We start from the raw sequence: 27,222 nt of genomic DNA, 5'->3' as shown, positions 1-27,222 counted from the left end.
ACCCGTCAATCAACAATAGAAAGATTCATGCATTGCATGAATCTATCTATTGTCGCCGCTGCCGTCCACTATTCAGGTGTCCAGCCTCTTGTCGAGCGCCGGCCATCTGTATTACAGCGGTGGGGGTGTTTTGGAAGTGCCTGATTAGAGCCGTCGGCTCTAATAGGCTTCCTGATTAGAGCCGGTGGGCTCTAATAGGCTTTCAAATTGTTAAAACGTGCGTTCGCTGTTTACACAGAGCTGTGTTAGGGAATCGCTTCCCTAACACTGACCCGCCTCTCAGCCAATCAGGTGCACCGGGTCTGGTTACCGGTTCCCTGATTGGCTGAAGCGACATGCGCTGTGATTGGACGCCTATCAGGCATCCAATCATAGCAGAGATTACATGAAGAGGATGGGAGAAGATATCAAGGACTTGGAGGGAGCGTGGAGGACGGCACTGACCCGAGAAAGGTAAGTGCCAGGCAGGGGGGGGGGGGGTCAAACTGGCTGCATTTGATGGGGAAAACTGGCATAATTTGATGGGGGAAAACTGGCGGAATTTGATGGGATAAACTGGTGGCATTTAATGGGGCAAACTGGCGGCTATTGATGGGGCAAACTGGCGGCTATTGATGGGGCAAACTGGCGGCTATTGATGGGGCAAACTGGCAGCTACTGTATTGATGGGGCAAACTGGCAGCTATTGATGGGCACAGTGGCTGCGTTTGATGGGCACAGTGAGGCTGCAATTGATAGGGTTTTTTTTTAGTTTGTTTGCGCCCCCCCCCCCCAACATTTTGAGCATCAGCTGCCACTGGTCCCAGAGTCTGAAGGAAGAGTGGAGAGGCACAGAATCCAAGTTGCATGAGGTCCAGTGTGAAGTTTCCACAGTTAGTGATGATTTGGGGAGCCATGTCATCTGCTGGTGTTGGTCCACTGTGTTTTATCAAGTCCAAAGTCAGCGTAGCCCTCTACTAGGAAATTCTAGAGCACTTCATGCTTCCCTCTGCTGATCAGCTTTATGGAGATGCTGATTTTATTTTCCAGCAGGACTTGGCACCTGCCCACACTGCCAAAAGTACCAATACCTGGTTTAATGATCATGGTATCACTCTGCTTGATTGGCCAGCAAACTCTCCTGACCTAAACCCCATAGAGAATCTGTGGGGTATTGTCAAGAAAAAGATTGAAAGATACCAGACCCAACAATACAGACGAGCTGAATACCCCTATCAAAGAAACCTGGGCTTCCATAACACCTCAGCAGTGCCACAGGCTGATCGCCTCCATGCCACGCCGCATTGATGCAGTAATTCATGCAAAATAAGACCCGACCGAGTATTGAGTGCATACTATACAGGACATGGACATGCTTTTCAGTTAGCCAACATGTCTGTATTAAAATCATCAAAATTAAAAGAAAGAAATGCTTGAAATATATCACTGTGTGTAACGCATCTATATAAAATATGGGTTTCGATTTTTTGAATTGAATTAATGAAATAAATGAACTTTTTGATGATATTCCAATTTTATGAGATGCACCTGTATATACAGTATATATTGAGGTGAATAGTTATCTCCACTGTACATTGTAGGGAGAATAGATAATTACATTATCTATTTATACATAACGTATGTGTGTGTGTTGTAATCCTATAAAACGTGACTTCATTCTGATAGGTCTAATGGAAGATAAACACAAAAAAGCCACTATAGAGGTAGATGTCTTAAAGGATCACCTTGGTAAGTAATATCTAATTTGTTACAAGTTTAACAGAACCTGTTTAGTACAGTTTATTATATGTTCATTATAATTATAGTACAGTAAAGCATAATATGTGTGTGTGTGTATATATATAAATAAAATAATAATAATATTTATTTATTTTTGTAAGTAATATCAGCCCAGTGCTTTTCACTATTTGGGTTCTTTTGGGTTTAGTATGTTTCACAAAGCATGTTAATCTTAAGCTTTATTCACATGGGGGTACTTAAAGAGGAGTTCCACCCAAAAATGGAACTTCCTCTTAACCCACTCCTCTCCCCCTTACATGCCAAATTTGGCATGTAATTTTTTTTGGGGGGGGGGAGTAGGGGCTTCAGGAGAAGGGGACTTCCTGTCCCACTTCCTCCTTCCGCTGAGGGGCAGCTAAGGCGATACGTCATATCGCCTTTTGGCAGCCCCTCCCTGTAGGCGATCGCCTGGGACACGTGACAGGTCCCAGGTGATCGCCTGTCCAATCAAACAGCGCAGCGCCGCGCGCGCATGCGCAGTGCCGCTCGCGCATGCGCAGTGGGTGCCCGGCCGTGAAGCCAAAAGCTGTCACGGCCGGGTGCCCACAGTGACAATGAAGATGCCGGCCGGGGAGGGGGGGAGAGGAGCGGACAGTGCAGTGCAGTTGCTCCAGAGCTTAGTAAATGAGGTAAAGCTTCACTTTGCAAAGAATAACCAATCACGTGCAAGGAAATTAAGAAAAACAGCCTTTTTGCTTGCATATGATTGAATGATGGAATTCAGCAGAGCTTTTCCTCATTTACTAAGCTCTGGAGCAACTGCTCTTGTAGAGTGCAACTGCACTTTGTAAAGTGCACAGTCTATTTTCCTTTAGTAAATCAACCCCAAGATGTAGAGGTTTTCCGTGCATCCAAATGCAGGAAGTCCTATTCATGTCTTTTAGCAGTCTGCACGTATAAAGCCACTGCTCCCGATTTGTCATCTGTGGGGGTGTGGGCAGGGGCGGACTGACCATTAGGGCAGTCCCTGAGTGCCCAAGGACCCCAGGGTCAGTAGGGGGCCCCATGAGCAGGGACAGTCACACTCTTTAAGAAGAAGTCCTGTTATAGCTCAATCCCAGGGTTTGTCAATAGCAGTGTCATTGCGTCTAAATACACATACTGCCCGGCGGTGTATGTATTTAGAAGTTCAGAGTCTTCTTTCTGTCTTCCCCTTCAGTTTTCTCCTGCACACTTGCTCTGTGTTTCCCTCAGTCAGATCCCCCCTTCAGTGCCGTGTGATGGGAGAACCCGGAGAAAGGGCATAGCTACTGCAGACTACTGCCGGACCTTCAGAGCCTGTGCTGTTAAGGTGGCACTGCTCACGAGAGGCTCCACGTACATTTATTAGGTCACACGCTTTAAGTTTCCTGCCACTCTTCATGTCATTAAGCTAGGTGCCCCTCCACAAAGGCTGTGCCGCATTAATGTTGCATCAGAAAGATGGCTGCTTAGTAGTGGCCATCTTTAAACCTGGGGGCCCCATGATCCCCTAGTGCCCGGGGGCCCCATGACTTGTCAGTCCGCCCCTGGGTGTGGGTGCGTGTCCCTGAACACAGAACGTGTGAGCAGCAGTGGTCACAGGTTTTGTATGGGAGGACCTCTCAAGAGCCCTTAGGCCCCGTACACACGTCCGAGGAACTCGACTGGCAAAACTCATCGTTTTGCTCATCGAGTTCTGTGTGAAGCTGCCGAGGATCTCGGCGAGCCAACTTTCCTCATAGAACAACGAGGAAATAGAGAACATGTTCTCTATTTGGCTCGACGAGGAACTCGTCGGCTTCCTCGGCCGAAAGTGTACACACGCCGGGTTTCTCGGCAGAATTCAGCTCCGATCGAGTTTCTGGCTGAATTCTGCCAAGAAACTCGGTCGTGTGTACGGGCCTTACAGAGATTGACCCAGAGGATTGTATTAATCCTAGTGAAGACCCATATACAGTACAGACCAAAAGTTTGGACACACCTTCTCATTCAAAGAGTTTTCTTTATTTTCATGACTATGAAAATTGTAGATTCACACTGAAGGCATCAAAACTATGAATTAACACATGTGGAATTATACATAACAAAAAAGTGTGAAACAACTGAAAATATATTTCATATTCTAGGTTCTTCAAAGTAGCCACCTTTTGCAGCAGACACATCTCTAGAACTGGTAAGAGGAGACTGTGTGAATCAGGCCTTCATGGTAGAATATCTGCTAGGAAACCACTGCTAAAGAAAGGCAACAAGCAGAAGAGACTTGTTTGGGCTAAAGAACACAAGGAATGGACATTAGACCAGTGGAAATCTGTGCTTTGGTCTGATGAGTCCAAACTTGAGATCTTTGGTTCCAACCCCCGTGTCTTTGTGCGACGCAGAAAAGGTGAACGGATGGACTCTACATGCCTGGTTCCCACCGTGAAGCGTGGAGGAGGAGGTGTGATGGTGTGGGGGTGCTTTGCTGGTGACACTGTTGGGGATTTATTCAAAATTGAAGGCATACTGAACCAGCGTGGCTACCACAGCATCTTGCAGCGGCATGCTATTCCATCCGGTTTGCGTTTAGTTGGACCATCATTTATTTTTCAACAGGACAATGACCCCAAACACACCTCCAGGCTGTGTAAGGGCTATTTGACCAAGAAGGAGAGTGATGGGGTGCTGCGCCAGGTGACTACCTCTTGACAATGCCAAGAGTGTGCCAAGCAGTAATCAAAAGGTGGCTACTTTGAAGAACCTAGAATATGAAATATATTTTCAGTTGTTTCACACTTTTTTGTTATGTATAATTCCACATGTGTTAATTCATAGTTTTGATGCCTTCAGTGTGAATCTACAATTTTCATAGTCATGAAAATAAAGAAAACTCTTTGAATGAGAAGGTGTGTCCAAACTTTTGGTCTGTACTGTACAGTACACAAGTATTGAACCTCATGGCAGGTCCTCCATATGTACAGCATATTCTCTGTTTGAGTACCCTGAAAAACAAGCAGCTGTATTTGACCGTATACATTTAGCATTTTTTGTGGGGGTAATAAGTGCGAGACAATTCCTTGTATGAATTTTCTAAGTCCTGCACACTATGGAAGCTTTAAAAAGTGTCAGGAGGGAGGTAGTAGTTGAATAATTCAATGTTCGTGATTTTGTAAGATTGTTAAAGTTGCTGGAAAGTGTGAGTCCCTTGTATATCTACAGTAGGTTAGAGTAGACCATAACAAAGCCACCAACAATGGCTAAGGGATCCTCCAGACAAGGAGGAAACAAGGGGCAATTAGAAATGGGGAGAAGTGAAAGGTGAGAGGAGAGAGGGCCTGCAAATTTTTTCAACAGAAGCCCAAATAGACAAACATGAGTCAATACTGGTTTGAGAGTGCCTGGGCATAAGGAAGGGGGATGGATTGAACATTCAGCATGTCTGGCAAGGTCCACAAAGGTGCATTTTTTCAAGAGTGAAGTTCAATCAGTTGGGCAATTTGGGCGCTTTGAAATACTAAGATATGTTGGGTAGCCTCCCCCACCACCTCCCTGCTTATGAAGCCTATTTCTATACAGTCTGTGTCTGGTTGAGCCCCATATAAATGTGAAGACTTGGAGCTGTAGGAAACGTAGCGTTATTATCAATGGTATAAAGACAGGTAAGACTCAGAATGGGTACCATAAGTTAACAATAAAAATTATTTTATTTGTATGATTACACCGAAACCATAAGATTTTAGTATGGTCCCTGCATGTTAATATATTCCTAAGATGTTTAGTAATAGGGGATATTTTATTTGTATAAAGAGCTGAAGGTAGCAGAGGGTATAATGTTGAGGTATGGAATAATGTGGAATAATTGAAAAAGAAACAGATCCACATAGCGAGTACGCCGGCGTATCTACTGATACGCCGGCTTACTTTCAAATTACCCACGTCATATCTTTAATTTGAATCCTCAAACCAAGATACGACGGCTTCTGGGTTCGTACGCCTTCGGATCGTAGGTGCAATATTTCTGCGCCCGCTGGGTGGAGTTTGCGTAGTTTTCCTCGTCGGGTATGCAAATTAGGTTTTTACGACGATCCACGAACGTACGCGCGGCTGTCGCATTCTCTTACGTCGTCTCTAGTCGGCTTTTTCCGGCGTATAGTTAAAGCTGGTATTTTGCGGCGTATAGATAGACTTGCCATGTTACGTATGGCCGTCGTTCCCGCGTCAAAATTTCAATTTTTTTTTTTGCGTAAGTCGTCCGTGAATAGGGATGGACTTAAGTCATGTCTAAGTTCAAAAAATGACGTTGTTGCAATGTCATTTCACGCAAAGCACGGCGGGAAATTTCAAAACGGAGCATGCGCAGTTTCTTTTCGGCGCGGGGACGCACTTCATTTAAATGAATCACACCCCCTACCCGCCGATTTGAATTCCCCCACCAGAAATACACTACGCCGCCGTAACTTACGGCGCAAAATCTTCCTGGATTTGACTTAAAGCCAGGTAAGATACGGCGGTGTAGTGTATCTCTGATACGCTGCGCCTATCCAATTCTATGTGGATCTGGCCCAAGGTCTGTAAAGATTGTTGAAAAGATAGGGGTGGGATAACTTTCAAAGCATTAGATTTTGAGCAACGTGGAGACCAAAAATAGATTGCATGAGGAGAGATAGCAAGTTAGGGAGGGTAATATGGGAGGAAGTTTCAATATTATTGTGATAAGATATCATCCATAAATAGGGCAGTCTTGTGGGGAATACCCGCGATCTCCAAGCCCTTGATATCTTTGTTATCAAGTGGCTTTAAAGCAAGAACAAAAAAATATCGGTGATAAGGAGCACCCCTGCTTCTTCCTACAACGAATCAGAAATGAGACTCAGACCCATTGTATTTGACCATGACATGTGGGGTGTCATATGACTCACCAACCAATTTCAGAAAAGCATCACCAAGACTCCAATGGCATAATAGTGCCTTTTTGTCATGTTACATCCAAAAACTTATATTTATTTTATTGTGATTTTATGTGATAGACCAACACAAAGTGGCACATAATTGTGAAGTGGAAGGAAAATTATAAATGGTTTTCAACATTTGTTACAAATATGTGAAAAGCGTTGCGTGCATTTGTATTCAGCCCCCCTTACTCGGATACCCCTAACTAAAATCTAGTGGAACCAATTGCTTTCAGAAGACACCTAATTAGTAAATAGAGTCCACCTGTGTGTAATTTAATCTCAGTATAAATACAGCTGTTCTCTTTTCAACATTTATCAAATAGGTGCTATAGTGTGTGCCTGAAATGTCTAATATTTGGTACCTGCCATTTTAAAAGAAGCGATTGGTGATCAAGCAGCATACGGGGTACAAGAGATATCCTTGATGCCTAATACACACGACCAGGATTCCCAACAGGAAAAGGTCCAGTCGGAAATCCAGAGGGAAAACCGAGAACCTGCTCTCTACTTTTCCTCCGTACAGACGATCGGTTTTCGCATCGGGAAAACTCAGATGAGAGCTTTTCCTTGGGATTCCCGACCGTGTTTATGCTCCACAGGAAAACGGCCAAAAATGTCCGTTTTCTGCTACACATGGCCAGGTTTTCTGATGGGAAAAAGTCAGTCGGGAATCCCGGCGGGAAAAAAGAGAGCTGGTTCTCCTTTTTTTGTCTGGAGGGTTTGGCAGTTTTACCAGCAAAAGCTCTCCTTGCAGTTTTCCCATTGGAAAACCCGGTCATGTGTACAGGGCATTAGATACCGTATTTATCGGCATATACCGCACGCCGGCGTATAGCGCGCACCCCAAGCTGAGAAGGGAAGTTTAGGGAAAAAAATTACATTTTGGATGTCTTGCCCAGTGTCCATCGGCGGCCTTGTCCGGCGACCGTCTGTGGCCTTGCGCGGGGTCCGTCCAGCTTTGTCGATGTCCGTCTGCTGTCTTGCCCGCCGCCCATCGGCGGCCTTGTCCGGCGTCCGTCTGCGGCGTTACGCGGGGTCCGTCGAGCCTTGTGGGTGTCCATCTGCGGCATTGGAGGTGTCCACCCACACCTTGCCCGGGTTGCGTTCTGTTGTGTGTTTGAATTTGGCACGCTGTGCAGAGCCGGATTTCCTGCACACTCGGCTTCTCTTGGCTCCTCTCGGCTCCTCTCGCGTGACTACGGGTGGAGCCGAGCGTGGCCGAGTCTAGCCGAGTGCGCAGTACACTCGGCTCGGCTCGGACAATGCTCGAACAAGACAGCGGGGAACGGCGTATATCGCGCACCCACGATTTTTCCCTGATTTTAAGGGGAAAAAAGTGTGCGGTATACGCCGATAAATACGGTACTTAGCTCAACAAACTTGTTGGCAGTATTAAATATTTTCAGCCAGTTTGGCTTTGTTCATTGGTTCCTAACATTCTATGCCAACAATAATACCTATTTTTCATGTTTGTATATTAAAATCTCTAGCTTTGCAAAGGCAAGTGATGCGCCAGGCACAATTCCACAAACAGGAAATACGGGGACAACTCCATGAGATATTAGAAGACCTACAGGAAGAAAGAGATACAAAACAAGCTATTTATAGTGGTAAGCACTCACCTGTATTATATAGTGTAATAAAAGAATGATGCAATAATAAAATTTACTTGCACTAATATTAATTTTGTAAGTAAACTATTTTAACCGGTATAAAGAGTATAGTTTTTAGGCTCAATTCCTGCCAAAACATTTTATTTTGTTTTGGGAAAGGGGGGGGGGTGGGAGTGTTGGGGCCTCCTCCATGTGTTGGGGCCTCCGCCCCTTATCTAAACTCTGAATTCCCCATCCAAAAAAGATATGCCTAAAACTGTGCATGCAACTTTGGCTGAGAGCATCTTAGAGAGGGGGCAGTGCAGGAACAGTCGCATGGAAGTGTGCTGGAATGGAGCATAAGATAAGTATGACACCTTACACCTCCACTGCTAGGCTAAATGAACATTGTGGGGGGGGGGTCGAACTACAAGGCTAGATTTTGTCTAATTACTGGAGTTCAGCTTTAAATTGCATATATAATCCCTTAAGGCCTCATCAAGATTGAGCCTAAAGTGATGGGTCTCTATAAGTGGACTTTCATTCCACCCCCCCCCCCCTTCATCATTCCCTCCTCACTTTACCTGTTACCCAGGGTTGTCCTCAATTTACATACTCACCTGCCTAGCGGTTCCAGTGCTGTTCTGGTGTGATCCGCCATGCTGCTGCCATGTGCCTTGTCCCGCACCGCTGTCGTTCTTCCTGAGACATTAAAGCGGAAGTAAACCCATTGATGTAACAGTTTCAAAAAGCAGTTACATTTCCGGCATTCCGGGATTGCTAACTGTCACATTGGTTGTGCTCTCAACCAAACTGTCAAACCATCCAATGGCTGGTGCCATAACTGATCACATGTGCAGCATCATTGGAATTTAAGATTAAACATAGGCCAAGATGGCAGCTTCCTTGCCTGAAAATGATAGGTGGGTTTACTTACACTTTAACTAGTAGTAAGTGCCTCTTCCTGGTTCAGACAGCTCTGCCTCCTGATGATGCACCCACCCTCCTTCGGCCCCTGTGAATGGACAGTTAGGCATTCTGCGATATGTTTTGTACATATCCCAAGAGTCTTGAAAACTGTGGAGACATAATTTGTGTCTAGGCAAGAATGGTGGCCGGGGGGGGCAGGGCAGTCAAAAAGCAAAATTAAAAAGGTAAATTAACAACAACAAAAAATTTTTTTTAAATTTCTGAGGGTAGAGCAACGATGCCCAGTGCATCCAGTGGGTGAGAGTAACGTAATATTTTTTCAATACCAAATCTTGGAAAATAAATGGATCATAAATAGCACCAACAAACTGTTTCTTGCTTCTGTATGACTGTATTTACTATTTTCCATCTATCAGAAATGACTCGTCAGCATCAAGATTTGGAAGAACAGAGCTCATCATGTATACAGACCCTGGAGGAAGAGGTGGCAAAATTAAAACTACAACTGTGTATGTCAAAAATAAACCCATTAACATATAATATGTGCATATAATACAAATGCTGCATTTAAAAGAGAACGTAATGTTATTTTGCTGATATTTTCTTTATCTGTTTATGTAGCCCCCCTGCCCTACACAGGGGATAATATGTCGATTTAGTTTTTGGCTGGGCTGTACTTAGCTCAGACTGATTGTATAATCTTTCACCTGGTTTTTCCCTAAGCTTAAAGAGGATCTTCACCCTGTAAACAAAAATGTAAAAGTCAGCAGCTACACATACTGTAGCTGCTGACTTTTAAAAAAAGCACACACACCTCATCTGACCTGGCTCTTTGCTGGTCTTGCAGTTTCACAGCCAGGCCACCCTGCGCTCAATGAATGGCCCCACGGTCTCCTGAGACCTGTAAGGCCCCGTACACATCATCGGATCTATCCGCTGAAAACGGTCCGTACACACCATCAGACAGAAATCCGCGCGTAAACCATACGCGGGGCGTGGCCTCGCCGTCGCGGCGTCGATGACGCGGCGACGTGGGCGGCCCTGGAAGCTCAAAGCTTCCACGCATGCGTCGAATCAGTATGACGCATGCGAGGGATGGCGGGCGGTCGGACGTGTCCGGTGAGTGTGTACAGACGACCGAACACGTCCGACGGACAGGTTTCCAGCGGACAGATTGGTTAGCATGCTAACCAATTTTGGTCCGCTGGAAACTGTCCAATCTGCCGGACAATTGTCCGCTCGGGCCTACACACGACCGGATCGATCCGCTGGAACTGTCCGTCTGACAAATATCAGCGGATAGATCCGGTCGTGTGTACGAGGCCTAACATGTCTAAAGCGGCTGCGGGGGAAGGAATGGCTACCAAACTTCCGCTCAGATCAGCACATTGATCTGACCAGAAGCTGGAGTGGGTACCTATCAAAATCAAGTACCCGCTCCTCCCGCCAGAAAAAACATCCCAAATATGAGAGGGGTGAGGAGAAGGAATAGTGGAACTTCCCCTTTTGGGTGAAGTTCCACTTTAAGTTGGCTTGTGATTTCTCACTGTTGCCAGTAGATGTCACTGGTATCACTGGTTATAGTATGAGATTTCAAAACTAAGATGAATATTTATATTTTCAGCCAATCCAGTAGGAGGTTTGGCCCACTTGTGCATGCTGGGGGAGGATATAAATATTTGGGACAAGCCATGTGCTCTCTCTATCTCTCTTGCCTTAGGTCAGTGCTTCTCAAATAGTGGGGCGCGCCCCCCAGGGGGGGCCCGAGGCTCCATAAAGGGGGGCTCGTTCCGGACCGCGGCGATCGCGCCATTTAGTATCCGCTTCTGTCCCCAGCCTCCTCCGCTAGTTAGAGGAGCGGACGGCGGGAGGCGGGACATTTTTGAACTGGGGGACGGGACCAGAGAGGTAGCAGCCTGTCATGTTGGACGGCAGGTGATTGGCTGCTAGGAGGCGGTCCTAGCAGCCAATCACCAGTTCGCCCAAAAGTCTCCCCGCCCCGCCCAGTGCTGCTGCGGCTTCACTTGACGAATGTCCCGCCTCCTGCTCTCCGCGCTGAAAAGTTACAGGTAGTAGTGGAGAGGGAGGAAGGGAGGAAAAATATATGGAAATGTTAAGGACGAGGAGTGGGGGCTGTGCTGTGGGGGGAAAAGGGGGGTTATGTGATGGTGGAAACTGTGTGCAGGATATGTGATGGGGGTCATGTAAAGGGGGCAATAATTTGTGAGGGGGGTATGTGATGGGGTCATGTAAAGGGGGCAATACTGTGTGGGGGGGATATGTGATGGGGCAATACTGTGTGGGGGGATATGTGAAGAAGGGCAATACTGTGTGTGGGGGGATATGTGAAGAAGGGCAATACTGTGTGGGGGGATATGTGGATACAGTGTTATGCAGAGGTGTACTTATAACAATTGTATAGACAAATGATACTATTTACAGTCGCGGGGGCGCGAAATGTTTTCTTCTTCCTAGGGGGGGGCATGACAGAAAATAATTGAGAAGCACTGCCTTAGGTTGAGGAGGTGCTGCTGGATGGAGCTTGGCTGTTTGCCCCAATAGCCTGTTTTGGGGCCTAATGTGCTGAAGATGTATTGCCTGGTCTGATGAAAACTGTGGCAAGGAGAAGACTCAGGGGAGGCCCCTTGCTGGAGAGGCCCAGCAAGCAGACTGATCTCTCAGAAGTGTCTGGTGACTCACTGGGAGGACTCACCGAGATTTTGAAATGTGCTTACAGTGTTGCCAAGTATGGGCTAGATTCAGTAAGGGCAGCGTATCTTTGTGCGGGCATAGCATATGTTGCGGTGGCGTAACGTAAATGGGCCAGCGTAAGCCCGCCTAATTCAAATGTTGAAGGGGGGGGCGTGTTTTATGTTAATGTATGATGACCTGACATGATTGACGTTTTTTACGAACGGCGCATGTGCCGTCCGTGTACATATCCCAGTGTGCATTGCTCCCAAGTACGCCGCAACGACGTATTGGTTTCGGCGTGAACGTAAATTACGTCCAGCCCTATTCGCAAACGACTTACGCAAACGACGTAAAAAATTCTAAAATCGAAGCGGGAACAACGTCCATACTTAACATTGCGTGCGCCTCATAGAAGCAGGAGCAACGTTACGCCGAAAAAGCCTTACGCAAACGACGTAAAAAAATACCACCGGGCGCACGAACATTTGTAAATCGGCGTATCTAGGTCATTTGCATATTCTACGCCGAAAACGACGGAAGCGCCACCTAGCGGCCAGCGTAAATATGCACCCGAAGATACGACGGCGTAAGAGACTTACGCTGCTCGTATCTTAGCCTAATTTAAGCGTATCTGGTTTCCAGATTACGCTTAAATTTACGACTGCGTAAATTCAGAGTTACGACGGCGTATCGACTTATACGCCGGAGTAACTCTTACTGAATCTAGCCCTATCTGTTTTTTTTTTGTATCTGGTAATCCTGCCAGTAACACACTTTCTGTTCTTCTGACTACAATCACCTCCCCCCTCTCCATTACATAGGGGGAGGTGCTTTTTAGCCCACAGGAGACAGCTAATAGTTCACAACAGATAAAAAATTAGAAGTCTGTGCACAGATAGTCAACAAGATTGTATTAGTACTGATTTGGCCCTGAATAAAAAGGAAAATAATGCAGACAGCACATCTAAAGATCACTAAACTGTGATAAATTGCATTTTTGTTTTTGGGATAAACTTTAACAGCACAAGAAAAAATATTTCTGAATGAACAGTTGTCACATTTGAAATCTTTTCTTTATTTTTAACATCTACAGCCATAAGCCAAGAAGATCTGCAGACCCTTAAAGAGGAATCGGAGCACATGGCACAAGAGAAAGAAGCGGAAATCACAGAATTGAGGAGAGATCTTGAAAACATGGAGGCAGAATATCAGACAATACTGCATGTAAGTAATTGTTTCTACTACTATTACTGCAACATATAGATATTTAGTAGAAATAAGCAAAAAAGCTAGTTAAAGCGGAGTTCCAACCACAATTAGCATTTTTTAAATGTATGTCCTTTCATCATGCGTTTTTATAATATAAATCCGGTCACTTACTATTTTACAATCCGCCTCCGCTCCGCATAGTTATTAAAAAAATATAGTTTATAAAACTATGTCTACACCGTTGTCATTTTGCTTGTGGGCATTGTGAAGCCCACAAGCACTTACTTCCTGGAAGTCTTGGATGGGGAGTGATAATTGGACAGCGCACTGCATCCTGGGAAATGATGACACACATTTCCCAGGAGCATTAGAGGGAGATGATGTCAGAATCCTAGGTGATTCCAAAGGCAGATTTTGTGGGAGTGCATAGCAACAGGCATTTCCAGATGAGTAAAACATTTTTTTTTCTTTTTTTCTTTTTTAGGTCTAATGAGCACAATAATGGAAACATTTTTTTGGGGATGGAAACTCCACTTTAAGTCTCACCCTATTTATCTCAACATGTGCCCCACATGTGTATGTTATGATTGTGACAGTTTTTTTCTATAGTAAGCCTTAAAATATTTTTTTTTTTACTGTTGATGGGTAAAATTCCCTACCTGGCAGGGGAGACACCATGATCATGAAGGCGGTTCTCCCAGGGCGAGGCACGGCTATTGCACACTCTAGGCCGTGCTGATCGTGGTTGTCTTCCCTGCCGCTTCTCGGCCTTTTGGCTGGGACTGGGTGTGGTATCTGTCCTTATCAGTTGTCAGCGGAGCGCTGAAGCACCTCCTACATTGGGAGGGTGGATGCAATCCACAAGTGAGGTATCGCCGCGATCATTAGAGTGAGAGCAATAATTCTAGCCCTAGACCTACTCTGCAACTCAAAAAATGCAACCTGTAGAATTTTTTAAACGTCGCATATCGAGATTTTTAAGGGTAAAAGTTTGACGCCATGCCACGAGCGGGCGCAATTTTTAAGCGTGACATGTTGGGTATCATTTTACTCGGCGTAACATTATCTTTCACAATATGTAAAAAAATTGGGCCAAATTTATTGTTGTCTTATTTTTTAATTCAAAAAACATTTTTTTTTCTTTTTTTCTTTTTTAGGTCTAATGAGCACAATAATGGAAACATTTTTTTGGGGATGGAAACTCCACTTTAAGTCTCACCCTATTTATCTCAACATGTGCCCCACATGTGTATGTTATGATTGTGACAGTTTTTTTCTATAGTAAGCCTTAAAATATTTTTTTTTTTACTGTTGATGGGTAAAATTCCCTACCTGGCAGGGGAGACACCATGATCATGAAGGCGGTTCTCCCAGGGCGAGGCACGGCTATTGCACACTCTAGGCCGTGCTGATCGTGGTTGTCTTCCCTGCCGCTTCTCGGCCTTTTGGCTGGGACTGGGTGTGGTATCTGTCCTTATCAGTTGTCAGCGGAGCGCTGAAGCACCTCCTACATTGGGAGGGTGGATGCAATCCAATGACGTCATTGCACCTGGAAGGATGGTTTCAGCAGGGACTACGCTGTGCTGCCCGACAGAATACTGGGGGCCGGCCCATGGTTGAGTCTGAGCCATCTGGAAGGGTGCTCCTGGTGAGGATGGGTGCTGTGCTTGGTCTTGGTCTTTTTGCCGAGTTCTAGTCTGGCCTTCTGGCTGGCTGGTGTAAGTGCTATCTCTGTCAGCGATCCGGTAGGAGGAGCTGGTAATACCCTGGGATATGACGGGGTAGGACCATGCAAATCCGCCGGGTTGGCTGGCAGGGGTGGAGGGCTGCACTGGCCGGTCGGGGGGTCGGATATGGAACGAAAAGCCTATGGTGCATGTGCCCCTGGAGTGGCAGTCCAGGGGTATCTGAAGATCACTGTGTGTGAGGGACACATTGATTTAAGATACCACGGTCACTGCACCAGATACACGCTTTTTTTAGCACCTGCCTCCTGGGCCGGGCCTTTTGGCTAGGACCGGAGGAATTTTTTATTCCTGGCTGGAGGGCCTGGTCATTGTTTCACCACAATGGCCACTTCTTTCACTCTCCTCTCCACTATCCCTTCCCCCACTTTATTTTATTTAAGCCTGTGTTTGTCACTTTTTTGTCTTTTTTTGTTGTGCACGTTTTGTCACTGTGTGATTAGTAGGGTGCGGGTCCTCGGGCCAGCCCTGAACGTCTTGGGAGTGGGTGGACATGGCCTTCTGGCTTAGTTCGCCTGCTCTCATGGGGTCTCCCTTCGGGGGAGCCCCACCTAGTACTGGGAGGGTTCTGTTTCGGCAGTCCCTCCGAGGAAGTTGGGTCCGTGTCGGCTTCGGTTGCTCGGACCACAGTACCTCAGTCCCCGTCTGGAGCCTAACGCCCCGGGGGATCAGGGTTTGGGTCCCTCTTCACAGGAGGACCACTTGACGTTGCACCCGTCTGCACGTTTTTGTGAACACTCTTTATGTGTGTGCACATTTTTTCTGCACCGGGTGGAGTTTTTTGGGTGTGTTCACACGCCATAGGCTTTTCAAAAAAAAAAAAAATTCCCTATTAGGGTTTATTTAGACGGGTGCTGTAAACCGTCCTTCGTGCTGAGCCACTTTTTGCTGTGCCTGCATCCACCTTAGAACTGTGTGCAGGCATCCCATAGTAGTGAATGTAGACACAGTCGCATGTCAAAATTAGCGGCATGGGGCTCAGAAGGAACGGCTCCCGTGGCCATTCCTTAGGAGCGCATGCCCCAGAGATGTTACTGGCAGCATGTAATGTAAATATTAGGGCTGTGCAAATTTACTTTTAATTAATCGATTAATCTTAAATTTTTTTGATCGATCAAAATCTTTTTGATCGATTAAAATTATTTTGATTGGTACTCACCTCTCCGCCGGCTTCTGGGCTATCAGGGAGTTCCGTCGAAGATCCAGTAACGTCACGGACACCGGCGGGGCTTGCACAGCAAAGTGCTCCTTTGCTGTGCCTTCATATCTGCATGCCGGTGGGACCTTACTATCTGCCACACGCAAGGGCTGTTACACTTCCCTCTATCAACCTGGGATTCTACAACCATCCACTGGGAGTTGTAATAGTTCCCTTCATGGGACATCTACATGCCGACAGACTGAGGTTAACCTCTCCTCATCTGGATTCAGCAGTGGTATCGTTGTACACATTTTTATATCAGTATCATACTTAGCTACATGTTTTTATGACTGCTTTTGGTACCGTTTGGTATTACTCGCACCATTTTTACAGTTTATGTAGCTACGTCGATTTTATCTCCAGTGCAATATTTATTTTGTTACCTACTTGAAGACTATAAAAGTTGTAATGCTATTCCCATTGAGCGCTGCCTTTGTGTGTTTTTTGTATCCTGCTATCCATTCTTCCAGTGGTTGGTAGCTGCACTGGGAATCAGCCTGCAAGGAGGAGATCAGCTAAAAGTAGTTGGATCTGTATGTGCGTTATAATTAATCGAAATTAGTCGATTAATCGATAAAAAAAAAACGATTAATCGAACAGAAAAATTTTGATCAGTAACAGCCCTAGTAAATATATCCTAAAGGGTGCACGTTTAGGAGTTATTTTCACTACCTATAGGTAAGCCTTATTATAGGCTTACTTATAGGTAAATGTCTGCAGAGAAAGTTTGCTTTCTATTTAACCCCTTAGATTCCACATTGAGTATAACAAGCATGTTTTACTTTATATACAGACTGATTTTACTGTTGTGGGTTTAGCAACATTTTAACTTGTTTAATATACTTACCTATTTACGTTAACCATCATTTACACATCTCACATTTTAAAAGTTTTATGTTTTTGGTGACAGAAAAGCTGACACGAGTACAGCTGCATCCTCCCAATAGGATATTAGATATCCAGTGCTCAGGAATGTGTGATTGAATTGAGAGTCCCCAGTCTTAAACATCAAAACACAAGAGATATATAATGGCAAATAATGTATTTATTTCATAAAAAAAGTATTTCTAGAATCACTTCAACATATTTTACAATATACAATCATGGCAATGTAGCAAATATTTAGAGGATGTGCAAAATCACCTGGTTGCTTTATTATTTAAACCCATTAATATTGATATTATTAGATTAAGAGATTTGTAATATTTATTACAATACATCTGCCAGTATACATAACATTTATTTTGAGAACAGCAACATGTAAAAGGCAGTGTAATTCCAGATTCAAGTGTGTGTTCAGTTATAGGTAGGAGAGGTCTGGTTATTGGGGCCAATGGAAAATGATATAGATTGGAGGGGCTGGCTATTTGGGCCAGAGGAGAATTATATAGGTAGAATGGGTCTGGTTATGAGGGTCAATGGAGAATTATAAAGGTAGAAGGGGTCTGGTTATTGGGGCCAATTGAAAATGATATAGATTGGAGGGGCTGACTATTTGGGCCAGTGGAGAATTATATAGGTAGAAGGGGAATGGTTATAGGGGTCAATGGAGAATTATAAAGGTAGAAGGGGAATGGTTATAAGGGTCAATGGAGAATTATAAAGGTAGAAGGGGTCTGGTTATTAGGGCCAATAGAGAATTTTATAGGTAGAAAGGGTCGGGTTATAAGAGTTGCAAGGGTCAATGAAGAATTATAAAGGTAGAAGGGGTCAGGTTATAAGGGTCAATGCAGAATTATAAAGGTAGAAGGGGTCTGGTTATTGGGGCCAATGGAAAATTATATAGATTGGAGGGGCTGACTATTTGGGCCAGTGGAGAATTATATAGGTAGAATGGGTCTGGTTATTAGGGCCAATAGAGAATTTTATAGGTAGAAAGGGTCGGGTTATAAGAGTTGCAAGGGTCAATGAAGAATTATAAAGGTAGAAGGGGGCTGGTTATTAGGGCCAATAGAGAATTATATAGGTAGAAAGGGTCGGGTTATAAGAGTTGCAAGGGTCAATGAAGAATTATAAAGGTAGAAGGGGGCTGGTTATTAGGGCCAATAGAGAATTATATAGGTAGAAGGCATCTGGTTATTAAGGCCAATGGAGAATGATATAAATAGTCTGGTTATTGGGGCCAATGAAGAATTATAAAGGTAGAAGGGGGCTGGTTATTGGGGCCAATGGAAAATGATATAGATTGGAGGGGCTGACTATTTGGGCCAGTGGAGAATTATATAGGTAGAAGGGGAATGGTTATAGGGGTCAATGGAGAATTATAAAGGTAGAATGGGTCTGGTTATAGGGGTCAATGCAGAATTATAAAGGTAGAAGGGGTCTGGTTATTAGGGCCAATAGAGTAATTATATAGGTAGAAGGTGTCTGGTTATTAAGGCCAATGGAGAATGATATAGATAGTCTGGTTATTGGGGCCAATGAAGAATTATATTGATTAGGCTCAATGTAGAATTTTTAGGGTAGGGAGCTATAAAAACATAATTTGTACACCAGGCAAACCCACTGTGAAGCCTGGATATACAGAAAATTCAGTGAAAGAAGCAGAACGTCACTGCAGGAAAACTATCCAAAGCACTCCTGTAGTGGTGCTTTCTGCCAGCCAATCATTGCGAGCCAAACCTAAACCAGTGTCAGAATGTAATGTTGCAGGAATCTATATGGGGGGTGTGAAGTTGTCTGATACCAAAAATGAAAATGTCAGACAAATTCTATCTAATTGCTTCTGGTCTCTCTCTCTCATAGTCATGCTTGGATCAATTACTGCAAAAACTTACCCTGGCTGAGAAGAAGTGGACAAGTGAATCCCTTTCAATCCATCATCAATACAAACAGATGCTGCAGGACTGTGGATTAAATCCTCTTGACATCTAACAATTAATAATCACACTTTTTTTCCTTACAACTGCATGCTAACTTCTATGTATTGCTCATTTACAAGTTACATGATTATGTAGGTAAAGCTTGCTATACACAGGTTATTTCATAACAGAAGCATTTTCAATGCTATTGTGTAATCTCCCTGTGTATGGAGTGTGAACAACTAAACCTGCAGAATGCAGAAGATGACAGTTTGTTCTGTTAGCAATCAGGCCGGTTGGAACATTTCTACCAATCAGTGGCGGCCCGTCCATAGGGGGCGCTGGGCGCCGCTCCCCCCCCATCCATGCTTCCAGCCCCCTGACCTACATGCAGGGTGCCGGACGCATGGATTCCAATTAGGGTTTTTTTTTAAGCACGTGAATAAAGCCAGAGGCTTTAATAGGCTTCAAAAAAGCACTGCACCTGAAGCCCTCCCAATTGTGGGACAATAGAGAATAAATATTTACTCTTGTAACACTAATTCTCCTCCCGGCCAACCAGGAAGTGACCTGTCACCCGATTGGCCAAAAGGAGATCCGATCGGATTGGCCACCAGGAGGAGAAAAGAGGATATGCAGGGGAAGCGAGGAAGCAGCCGCTCGGAGAGAAGCCGCCCACCGCCTGGAGTGCTGCCCGTGAGATGGGCTAAGTGCGGGCCCCGACTACTAGTCAGTAGTCCGACCGAGGTGGATTGTTTGCCCCCCCCCCAAAAAAAAAAAAACATTCGCCACTGCTGCCACTGTCTATTCATCTTTTCTGATAAGACAGACATGAACAGAGCTAGCCTGATATGCCAAATAACTGTCTCTATGTTCAACTTTAAAGTGGACTTGAACTAAAAAAGTGAACATTTACCATGTTTAGGGAACATTACGAAATGTTAATTGTGCCTAAGCAGTACCATAAAAAATTACCTTTTGTCTGGAATTCTTACTGAAAACTAGCAGAGCACTTCCTGAAATGTGAGGGTGCCTAGGCACTTCTGTGTCTACAGCCTTATATCTGTATATCTGTAGTGTGAAACCTACGGCACTGCTCCCGACTGGTAGTCTCAGGAGATCTGGAGTAAGATTTGGTGACGTCAGTGCAAAATAACTCATTGCAAGTCAGTAATGAGGTAAAGAGCTGTTGGGAGACCATAGGCAATACGGGTGACAATAATAAGATCCTTCAAAGTGGAGCTCAGCACTCCTCCCCTCCTCCTATGCCACATTTGGCATGGCATGTAATTTTTTTTGGAAGGGGATACCCATTTTTGGCAGGTACCCACTCCCACTTCTGCTCAGACCGCCTAGGCGATTCGAGCGGAAGTTCTCCTCTCCTCCTCCCTCTCTGCAATTTTCTGGGACACGTCACAGGTCCCAGAAGATTTCCCGACCATTCAAGAGGCGCAGTGTGCACCTGGCTGTGAAGCTGTCATAGCCGTGTGCACACAGTTGTAATACTAACACCAGTGAAAGGCAAGGGAGAGAATCGAGGGTTCAGGCGGCCACATCACTAGATCGTGGGACAGGTGAGTGTGTGTTAATTAAAAGTCAGCAGCTACACGTTTTAAAAAATGACTTTTAATAAACACAAAAACGACTGGAGCTCTGCTTTAGCTTTATTTTTGTAGAAGTCTTATGCCGCGTACACACGATTGGAAATTCCGACAAGAAAAACGTGGACTTTTTCTGACGGAATGTTGGCTCAAACTTGTGTTGCATACACACGGTTACACAAATCTTGTCAGAAATTCCGACCGTCAAGAACGCGGTGACGTACAAGACGAGCCAAGATCAATGAAGTTCAATAGGCAGTTCGGCTCTTCTGCTTGATTCTGAGCATGCATGTTTTTTATGCACGTTGGAATTGCACACAGACAAACGGATTTTCCAAATAGGAACTTTTTCCGTTGAAAAAATAGAGAACCTGCTCTCAATCTGCTCTCAATCTTTTGTTGGCGGAAATTCCGACAGCAAAAGTCCGATGGAGCATAGACACGGTCGGAATTTCCGACCAAAATCTCACATCGGACTTTTCTTGTCGGAATTTCCGATCGTGTGTACGCGGCATTAGGAATGGGAAATAAAGGGTACTGTAACATGTGGATATCTATATCAGACATAACTCCAACTAGACAAGGCTTCCATTAGTGTGAATGGTGAGAGAGGCCCACACTAAAAATCACATAGAAGATTGGCGTCTTTAAAAAAAAGACCAAGTGAACAATCAAGTCTTTTTTTTCTTTATATGTATATATTTAACTTTTTTGTCTGAGTCTAGGGGTTAGATCCACAAAGAAGTTACGCTTGCGTATCTATTGATACGCCGCGTAACTTCTAGTTTGCTCCGGCGTATCTTTGTTTTGTATCCACAAAACAAGATACGCCTGAAGCTGGGCTAGATCCGACTGGCATACGTCTTAGTACGCCGTCGGATCTAAGGTGCATATTTACGCTGGCCGCTAGGTGACTTTCCGCGTCGAGTATGCAAATTAGCTAGATATGGCGATCCACGAACGTACGTCCGGCCGGTGCATTTTTTTACGTCGTTTCCTTAAGGCTTTTTTCGGCATATAGTTACCCCTGCTATATGCGGCGTATCCTATGTTAAGTATGGACGTCGTTCCCGCGTCAAATTTTAAATTTTTTATGTCGTTTGCGTAAGTCGTTCGCGAATAGGGCTTTGCGTAGAATGACGTTCACGTCATAAGCATTGGCTTGTTGCGGGTTAATTTCGAGCATGCGCACTGGGATACCCCCACGGACGGCGCATGCGCCGTTCAGAAAAAACTTCAAGACGTATTAACATAAAACACGCAACCATCTCATCCAATTGAATTGCGCGCCCTTACGCCGACACAGTTACACTACGCCGCCATAACTTACGGCGCAAATTCTTTGAGAATACGGGAAATACGCTGTAAGTTACGTAGTGTAACTGAGATACACTACGCCGGCCGTAAAGAAGTGCCACGCTGCGTGGATCTGGCCCTTAGTCTTTAGTTAATGTGTAATCTATAAAGAAGTAACAATACTAGATATTGTATTACAGATTACATATATTTTTTTAAATTACAGATACTGAATTTATTATTAATATAATATACTGTACATCATGGGAATTAAATATAACATGTAAGGTGCAAATGCTTCTTTTATTCTTCGCTGTTCTGTGCCACTGTGCTTTCCTTGTGCATTTCAGAGTGTGATGAAGTTTCTGCCTGTATAAAAAATTAAAGTTATTAAAGAAAACCTGTTTGCAATACATATATGTTTTAACAGATATAGCATAGTGCTATTTTCAGTGTTACATTGAATATCCTACTTTAGCATAGTTCTATTTCAACTTTTTTCTATGTGTATTGAACTTATGAATAATAATATAATGACACACCAGTTACGACTTATTAATTATATGATATACCATACATCAATTATATGTAACATATATAATCATATAAACAGATATAACAGATATAATATAGCAGTGTTTCTAAACTTTTTTCTGCATCACAAGATGACTTCCATTTTTTGGTTGTGAGCTGACTGAGGGATCAGTCTGAAATCCACTGCTGAGACAGAATGCAGGAAGCCTGTAATAATGGCCCCACCAGCAGCACATTTTGGCCTTCCCTTTACTCATCGGCAGCTCTGCTCAGCTGGACCAGGACCAGAGAAAAAAATACTTTGCAGTGTGGAAAAGTATGTTGTTCACTTCCCTACCTTATGATATAACTGGCCCTTGACAATATCACCATCAGGCACACAGTTTTGTCATACAATGGGCAGAAGAGAGTCCGTAGCCATGTGTAAGCTCCAATTGCAAATTGGAGCGTATACAAGGTTTCCTTGCTACACCTTTGCCAAGGGAAATAGGTAGTAGGAGAGCAAATATAGGATATGCAGTTGGCATGACCAGCATTAATATGAAATCATTGTTTTGCCCAGTATAAACACAGTTTCACAAAAACTAAAAATTGCCTCTATTGTTTTAATTTAGGACAAACATTTTTTTATATGCACTACAGGCCAATGTGAGCTTCTAACATTACACCAATAATAAGAACATATTCACATGCACCAATTATTAACAGCATTTTAAAACGTAACCCCCCTATAATATTAAGGTACAGGAGTGAGTTATGTACATTCCATTTCCTAGGTGATATAGCCATCTTCTACCTCTCATATTTATATTATTTCAAAAGGTAATCCCCACTTTGGACAATGATATGATGCTTAGCAGAATGTAACCTGCAGACATTTGAAGATATCAATGCAATTAGAAAACTGTTTCTGAGGGAGAGGCAGCTGCATGATCTTTTTGGATATCCCTTCAGCCACTCCTCAGACACAGAGGCATAACTAGTACCTTCAGGGCCCTGAAGCAAGCAGGGCTGGACTGGGACAAAAATTTGGCCCTGGACTTCATCCAGACTGGCCCACTTTGACAGGTCTCTCCCATGGCGGCCGGACAACTGCCCCCCCCCCCCCCGGCCACCCAAGCCCCCTCTCCCCCTTCACTAGCCATTCTACTTTATTAGAGTAGAATGGCTGGTACTGGTACTCTTATAGGCAGTACCAGTGGGGAAGCTAGACATTATTTCACCCGGGGCAAAGAATCAGTTTGGTGCCCCCCCCATGGGACAAGATTAGGCAGAAGTGAGAAACTTCCAGGCCATAGCTGTTGAGTCAGCTGTCTGTCCCCTCCCCCATGCTCCTCTGTCGTCCCCCCTGCTCCTCTGGTCCTCCCCCTGCTTCTCTGTTCCCCCCAGGTGAGCACTGCAGGGAGGGAGAGGAGGTGAGCTCTGCGGGAAGGGAGAGACAGAGGAGCAGAGGGGGGTGGCGGTCCGCTGTCACTGGAGCCGGCCCACTGAGCCATCGGCCCACCGGGAAACTCCCTGTAGTCCCAATGGCCAGTCCATCCCTGGAAGCAAGTAACCATAAAGTGTCCCCCTGACCCCCCTCCTATCGGTTTTGGGACCCTTTACATCAGTCCCAGGGCCCTTCCCTCAGGGCCTGGGGCGCAGGCCCTTTATTATGGTCCTGCAGCAAGACCCTTTCACATGTTCTGCAGGGGGCCCCCGTTTCTACTGTCTTTGCCCCCCTCCATGGTGGCGGAAAGCAAGAGGCATGTCACCAGTACTGTGCACCAGGGAACTTCATATAAGGGTTCAATGTAGTGGTTGAACTACCAGGGTTGCAAAGGTTGCACGTGCGACCAGGCCCTGGTGTTCCACCACAGTGGAGGTTTCCAACTTTCTTTTGCTGTCCTGCCTCTGATATTGATAATGCCAATCCAGCGTCTGTCTCCATGGTAGTGGCAGCGCATTAGGATCCATTGCTGGTTACATTATAGGGCTGATGAGCGCATGTGCAGGAAGGCCGGCGATACCGGTGATGCTGCATAACCTTTTTTGTTGACATGCCGTTCGGGATGCAATCTGGGTGATGATCCCAATCGGATCTAATATGTTTATTATATTATATATGTTATATGTGTGTGCATCCATCACACCCCCTATCTCCTTGCTCAGTAGCCAATGGCTCCAGATGCTGCCTGAGTCTCCTGTTAGACCAGGAAGAGAGAGCACCTGTAGCTGGGTACCGCAGTGGATCACTGACAGCCTCAAGTAAGTGTTTAAATGGGGGTGTGGGGAACAGTTAGTGGGGAGTATGTTTGCCTTAATGCAGGGAATGCATTATGGTAAAAAAAAAGTCTTATGCCGCGTACACACGACCGTGTTTTATGTCATAGAAAAAAATTAAGTTTTTCTCGACGAGATTCCTCTCAGGCCTGACTTGCATACACACGATCGCGATAAAAAATGCTCAAGCAAAGCGCGGTGACGTACAACACGCAAATTTCCCTTCTCATAACTTGCTTCTGAGCATGCGTGTTTTTTATTTTCCCGTTATTAAAGCGGGGGTTCACCCGTACATAACACTTTTTCCCCATAGATGTATGCTCATTTTGTCTAGGGGAATCGGCTAGTTGTTTTAAAATATGAGCTGTACTTACCGTTTACGAGATGCATCTTCTCCGCCGCTTCCGGGTATGGGCTGCGGGACTGGGCGTTCCTATTTTGATTGACAGTCTTCCGAGAGGCTTCCGACGGTCGCATCCATCGCGTCACGATTTTCCGAAAGAAGCCGAACGTCGGTGCGCAGGCGCAGTATAGAGCCGCACCGACGTTCGGCTTCTTTCGGCTACTAGTGACGCGATGGATGCGACCGTCGGAAGCCTCTCGGAAGACTGTCAATCAAGAAGGAACGCCCGCTCCCGAAGACCCATACCGGGAAGCGACTGAGAAGATGCATCTCGAAAACGGTAAGTACAGCTCATATTTTAAAACAACTAGCCGATTCCCCTAGACAAAATGAGCATCCATCTAAGGGGATTGTTTGAAAAAAGTGTTTTATGGGTGAACTCCCGCTTTAAAGCCTACACACGACCGTTTTTCATGACGAGAAAACGACGACGTGAAAAACTACGATAAAAAATAGAGCAGGTTCTAAATTTTTAATGCCCATTTTTTTCGTCGATAAAAATGCTCTGGAGCCTACACACGACCGATTTTAATGACCAATTTTTAATGACCATTTTTCTCTTCATGAAAAATGGTTGTGTGTATGCGGCATTAGAATTTAGAACCACTTTAGGTACTCTTTTTTTCACATTTATTTTGTCAAAAGGTAATCAACACAACTGGCTGTAAAACCTCATACACACGCTCGGTTTTCTCGGCAAGAAAGCTCTGCCAGCAGTTTTCTTGCTGGTTCTTGCCGAGAAAACCGAGCGTGTGTACGAGGCTTTCAGGTTTCTCGTCAAGAAAACTGCCTAAAATCTCGACGAGAAAAATAGAGAACGTGTTCTCTATTTTCTCGTTGTGATTCTCGACAGTGTTTTCCTGCCGAGAAACCTAATAGTTCTTTTGAAAGGAGTGTCTGTACACTCGGGCGGCAAGAGATTCCTGCCAAGAATGTCGTCAGGAAAAACAACAGTTTTTTCCTGATGAGATTCTGGCCTGTGTGTACAGGGCTTAAGGCTTTGGCTACACTTTAGTGATTTTTAAATAGTATTTAAATATATTAGTGGTCCCTATTTTTTAGTTAATGGGTTAACTATATATCTTTAACCGTCTGGTTTTATCAGTACCCATTCATAGGTTATTAGTCCTTGCACTGGGCAGCAATGTGTCATGTATCATACCTGTTTCATTTTGGATTCTTGCAACATTTGTCCATTTGATTCTTTAACATGAGTAGATACAATGTCAACGGTTTGAGCTTCATAAAAAAGCAAAGGTGAAACACCAATCTGATTAAGAGAAAAACAGCATAAGGAAATATGGTAACTGCATCATTACTGCTATTACATGCATTTCTTAGATGACATTCCTGAGTATATTCTGGGTTTAATTTCCATTAAAGCGGGAGTTCACCCATTTATAAAAAAAAAAATTTTTCTCCCCTTAGATTCCTGCTCGTTCGGTCTAGGGGAATCGGCTAGTTGTATTAAAATATGAGCAGTACTTACCCGTTTTCGAGATGCATCTTCTTCCGTCGCTTCCGGGTATGGGTCTTCGGGAGCGGGCGTTCATTCTTGATTGACAGTCTTCAGAGAGGCTTCCGACGGTCGCATCCATCGCGTCACTCGTAGCCGAAAGAAGCCGAACGTCGGTGCGGCTCTATACTGCGCCTGCGCACCGACGTTCAGCTTCTTTCGGAAAATCGTGACGCGATGGATGCGACCGTCGGAAGCCTCTCGGAAGACTGTCAATCAAAAAGGAACGCCCATTCCCGCAGCCCATACCTGGAAGCGACGGAGAGGATGCATCTCGTAAACGGGTAAGTACTGCACATATTTTAAAACAAATAGCCGATTCCCCTAGAGAAAACGAGCAGGAATCTAAGGGGAAAAAGTGCCCTCTAAGGGTGAACCCCCGCTTTAAGGACATTATCTGCACAGAGCTGGTATCTTCTTGTTTCTGCATACCTCTGGGTGATACAGCTCCCTTATACAATCCAGATACCCGTACATATTTGTAGTTCGTGTTATCCCAGACTAATCTTACTGCATGAGTGCATTAATGTGGTGGGGACATCAGAATGCAAGATCAAGGACCAATGTCAACGGTCCAATGTTCTTTGAAATGTTTGTGCAAAAAAATGGTCCTGTATACATAAATATATAGCTAAATATACAGTATAAAACAGCTAGAACAATGGTGAGGAATATAATGTAGAAGACTGAAGGTGGAAGATTACACATTTTTTGTGCTAATAAACATGGCAGTGATATCTTTCAACACAGAGCTGTGAGGATTCATACCC

At 44.7% G+C, this 27,222-nt stretch overlaps 2 protein-coding genes and 2 non-coding genes across 5 annotated transcripts in view; 3 read left to right on the top strand and 1 right to left on the bottom strand.

Annotated features, from left to right (window-relative positions):
• The window catches only part of CCDC153 (coiled-coil domain containing 153), a 28,040-nt gene extending 8,813 nt beyond the window's left edge, over positions 1–19,227 (top strand). The window contains exons 3-7 of one of the 2 annotated variants that reach the window (XM_040325510.1): positions 1,666–1,728; positions 8,159–8,278; positions 9,607–9,699; positions 12,978–13,108; positions 18,785–19,227. In XM_040325510.1, the coding sequence (XP_040181444.1) occupies positions 1,666–1,728; positions 8,159–8,278; positions 9,607–9,699; positions 12,978–13,108; positions 18,785–18,913 (536 nt within the window). In that variant the 3' untranslated portion in view covers positions 18,914–19,227. The remainder of the gene's footprint in view (positions 1–1,665; positions 1,729–8,158; positions 8,279–9,606; positions 9,700–12,977; positions 13,109–18,784) is intronic. The other variant, XM_040325511.1, reaches the window with a different exon arrangement.
• Positions 13,745–13,903, top strand: LOC120916695. The gene has a single exon (XR_005744100.1). It is a non-coding gene; the product is annotated as a U1 spliceosomal RNA (small nuclear RNA).
• On the top strand, positions 14,418–14,576 carry LOC120916694. The gene has a single exon (XR_005744099.1). It is a non-coding gene; the product is annotated as a U1 spliceosomal RNA (small nuclear RNA).
• Positions 19,228–21,926: 2,699 nt separating the features above from the next.
• PDZD3 (PDZ domain containing 3) overlaps positions 21,927–27,222 on the bottom strand; it is a 71,402-nt gene continuing 66,106 nt past the window's right edge. The window contains exons 9-10 of the mRNA XM_040325509.1: positions 26,099–26,206; positions 21,927–22,106 (exon numbers count right to left, since the gene is read on the bottom strand). Coding sequence (XP_040181443.1) covers positions 22,041–22,106; positions 26,099–26,206 — 174 coding nt within the window. The 3' untranslated portion in view covers positions 21,927–22,040. The remainder of the gene's footprint in view (positions 22,107–26,098; positions 26,207–27,222) is intronic.

This window comes from Rana temporaria, chromosome 10 (genome assembly GCF_905171775.1).
Source record: "Rana temporaria chromosome 10, aRanTem1.1, whole genome shotgun sequence".
Lineage (NCBI taxonomy): Eukaryota > Metazoa > Chordata > Amphibia > Anura > Ranidae > Rana > Rana temporaria.
This window is presented reverse-complemented; position numbering and strand designations above follow the sequence as displayed.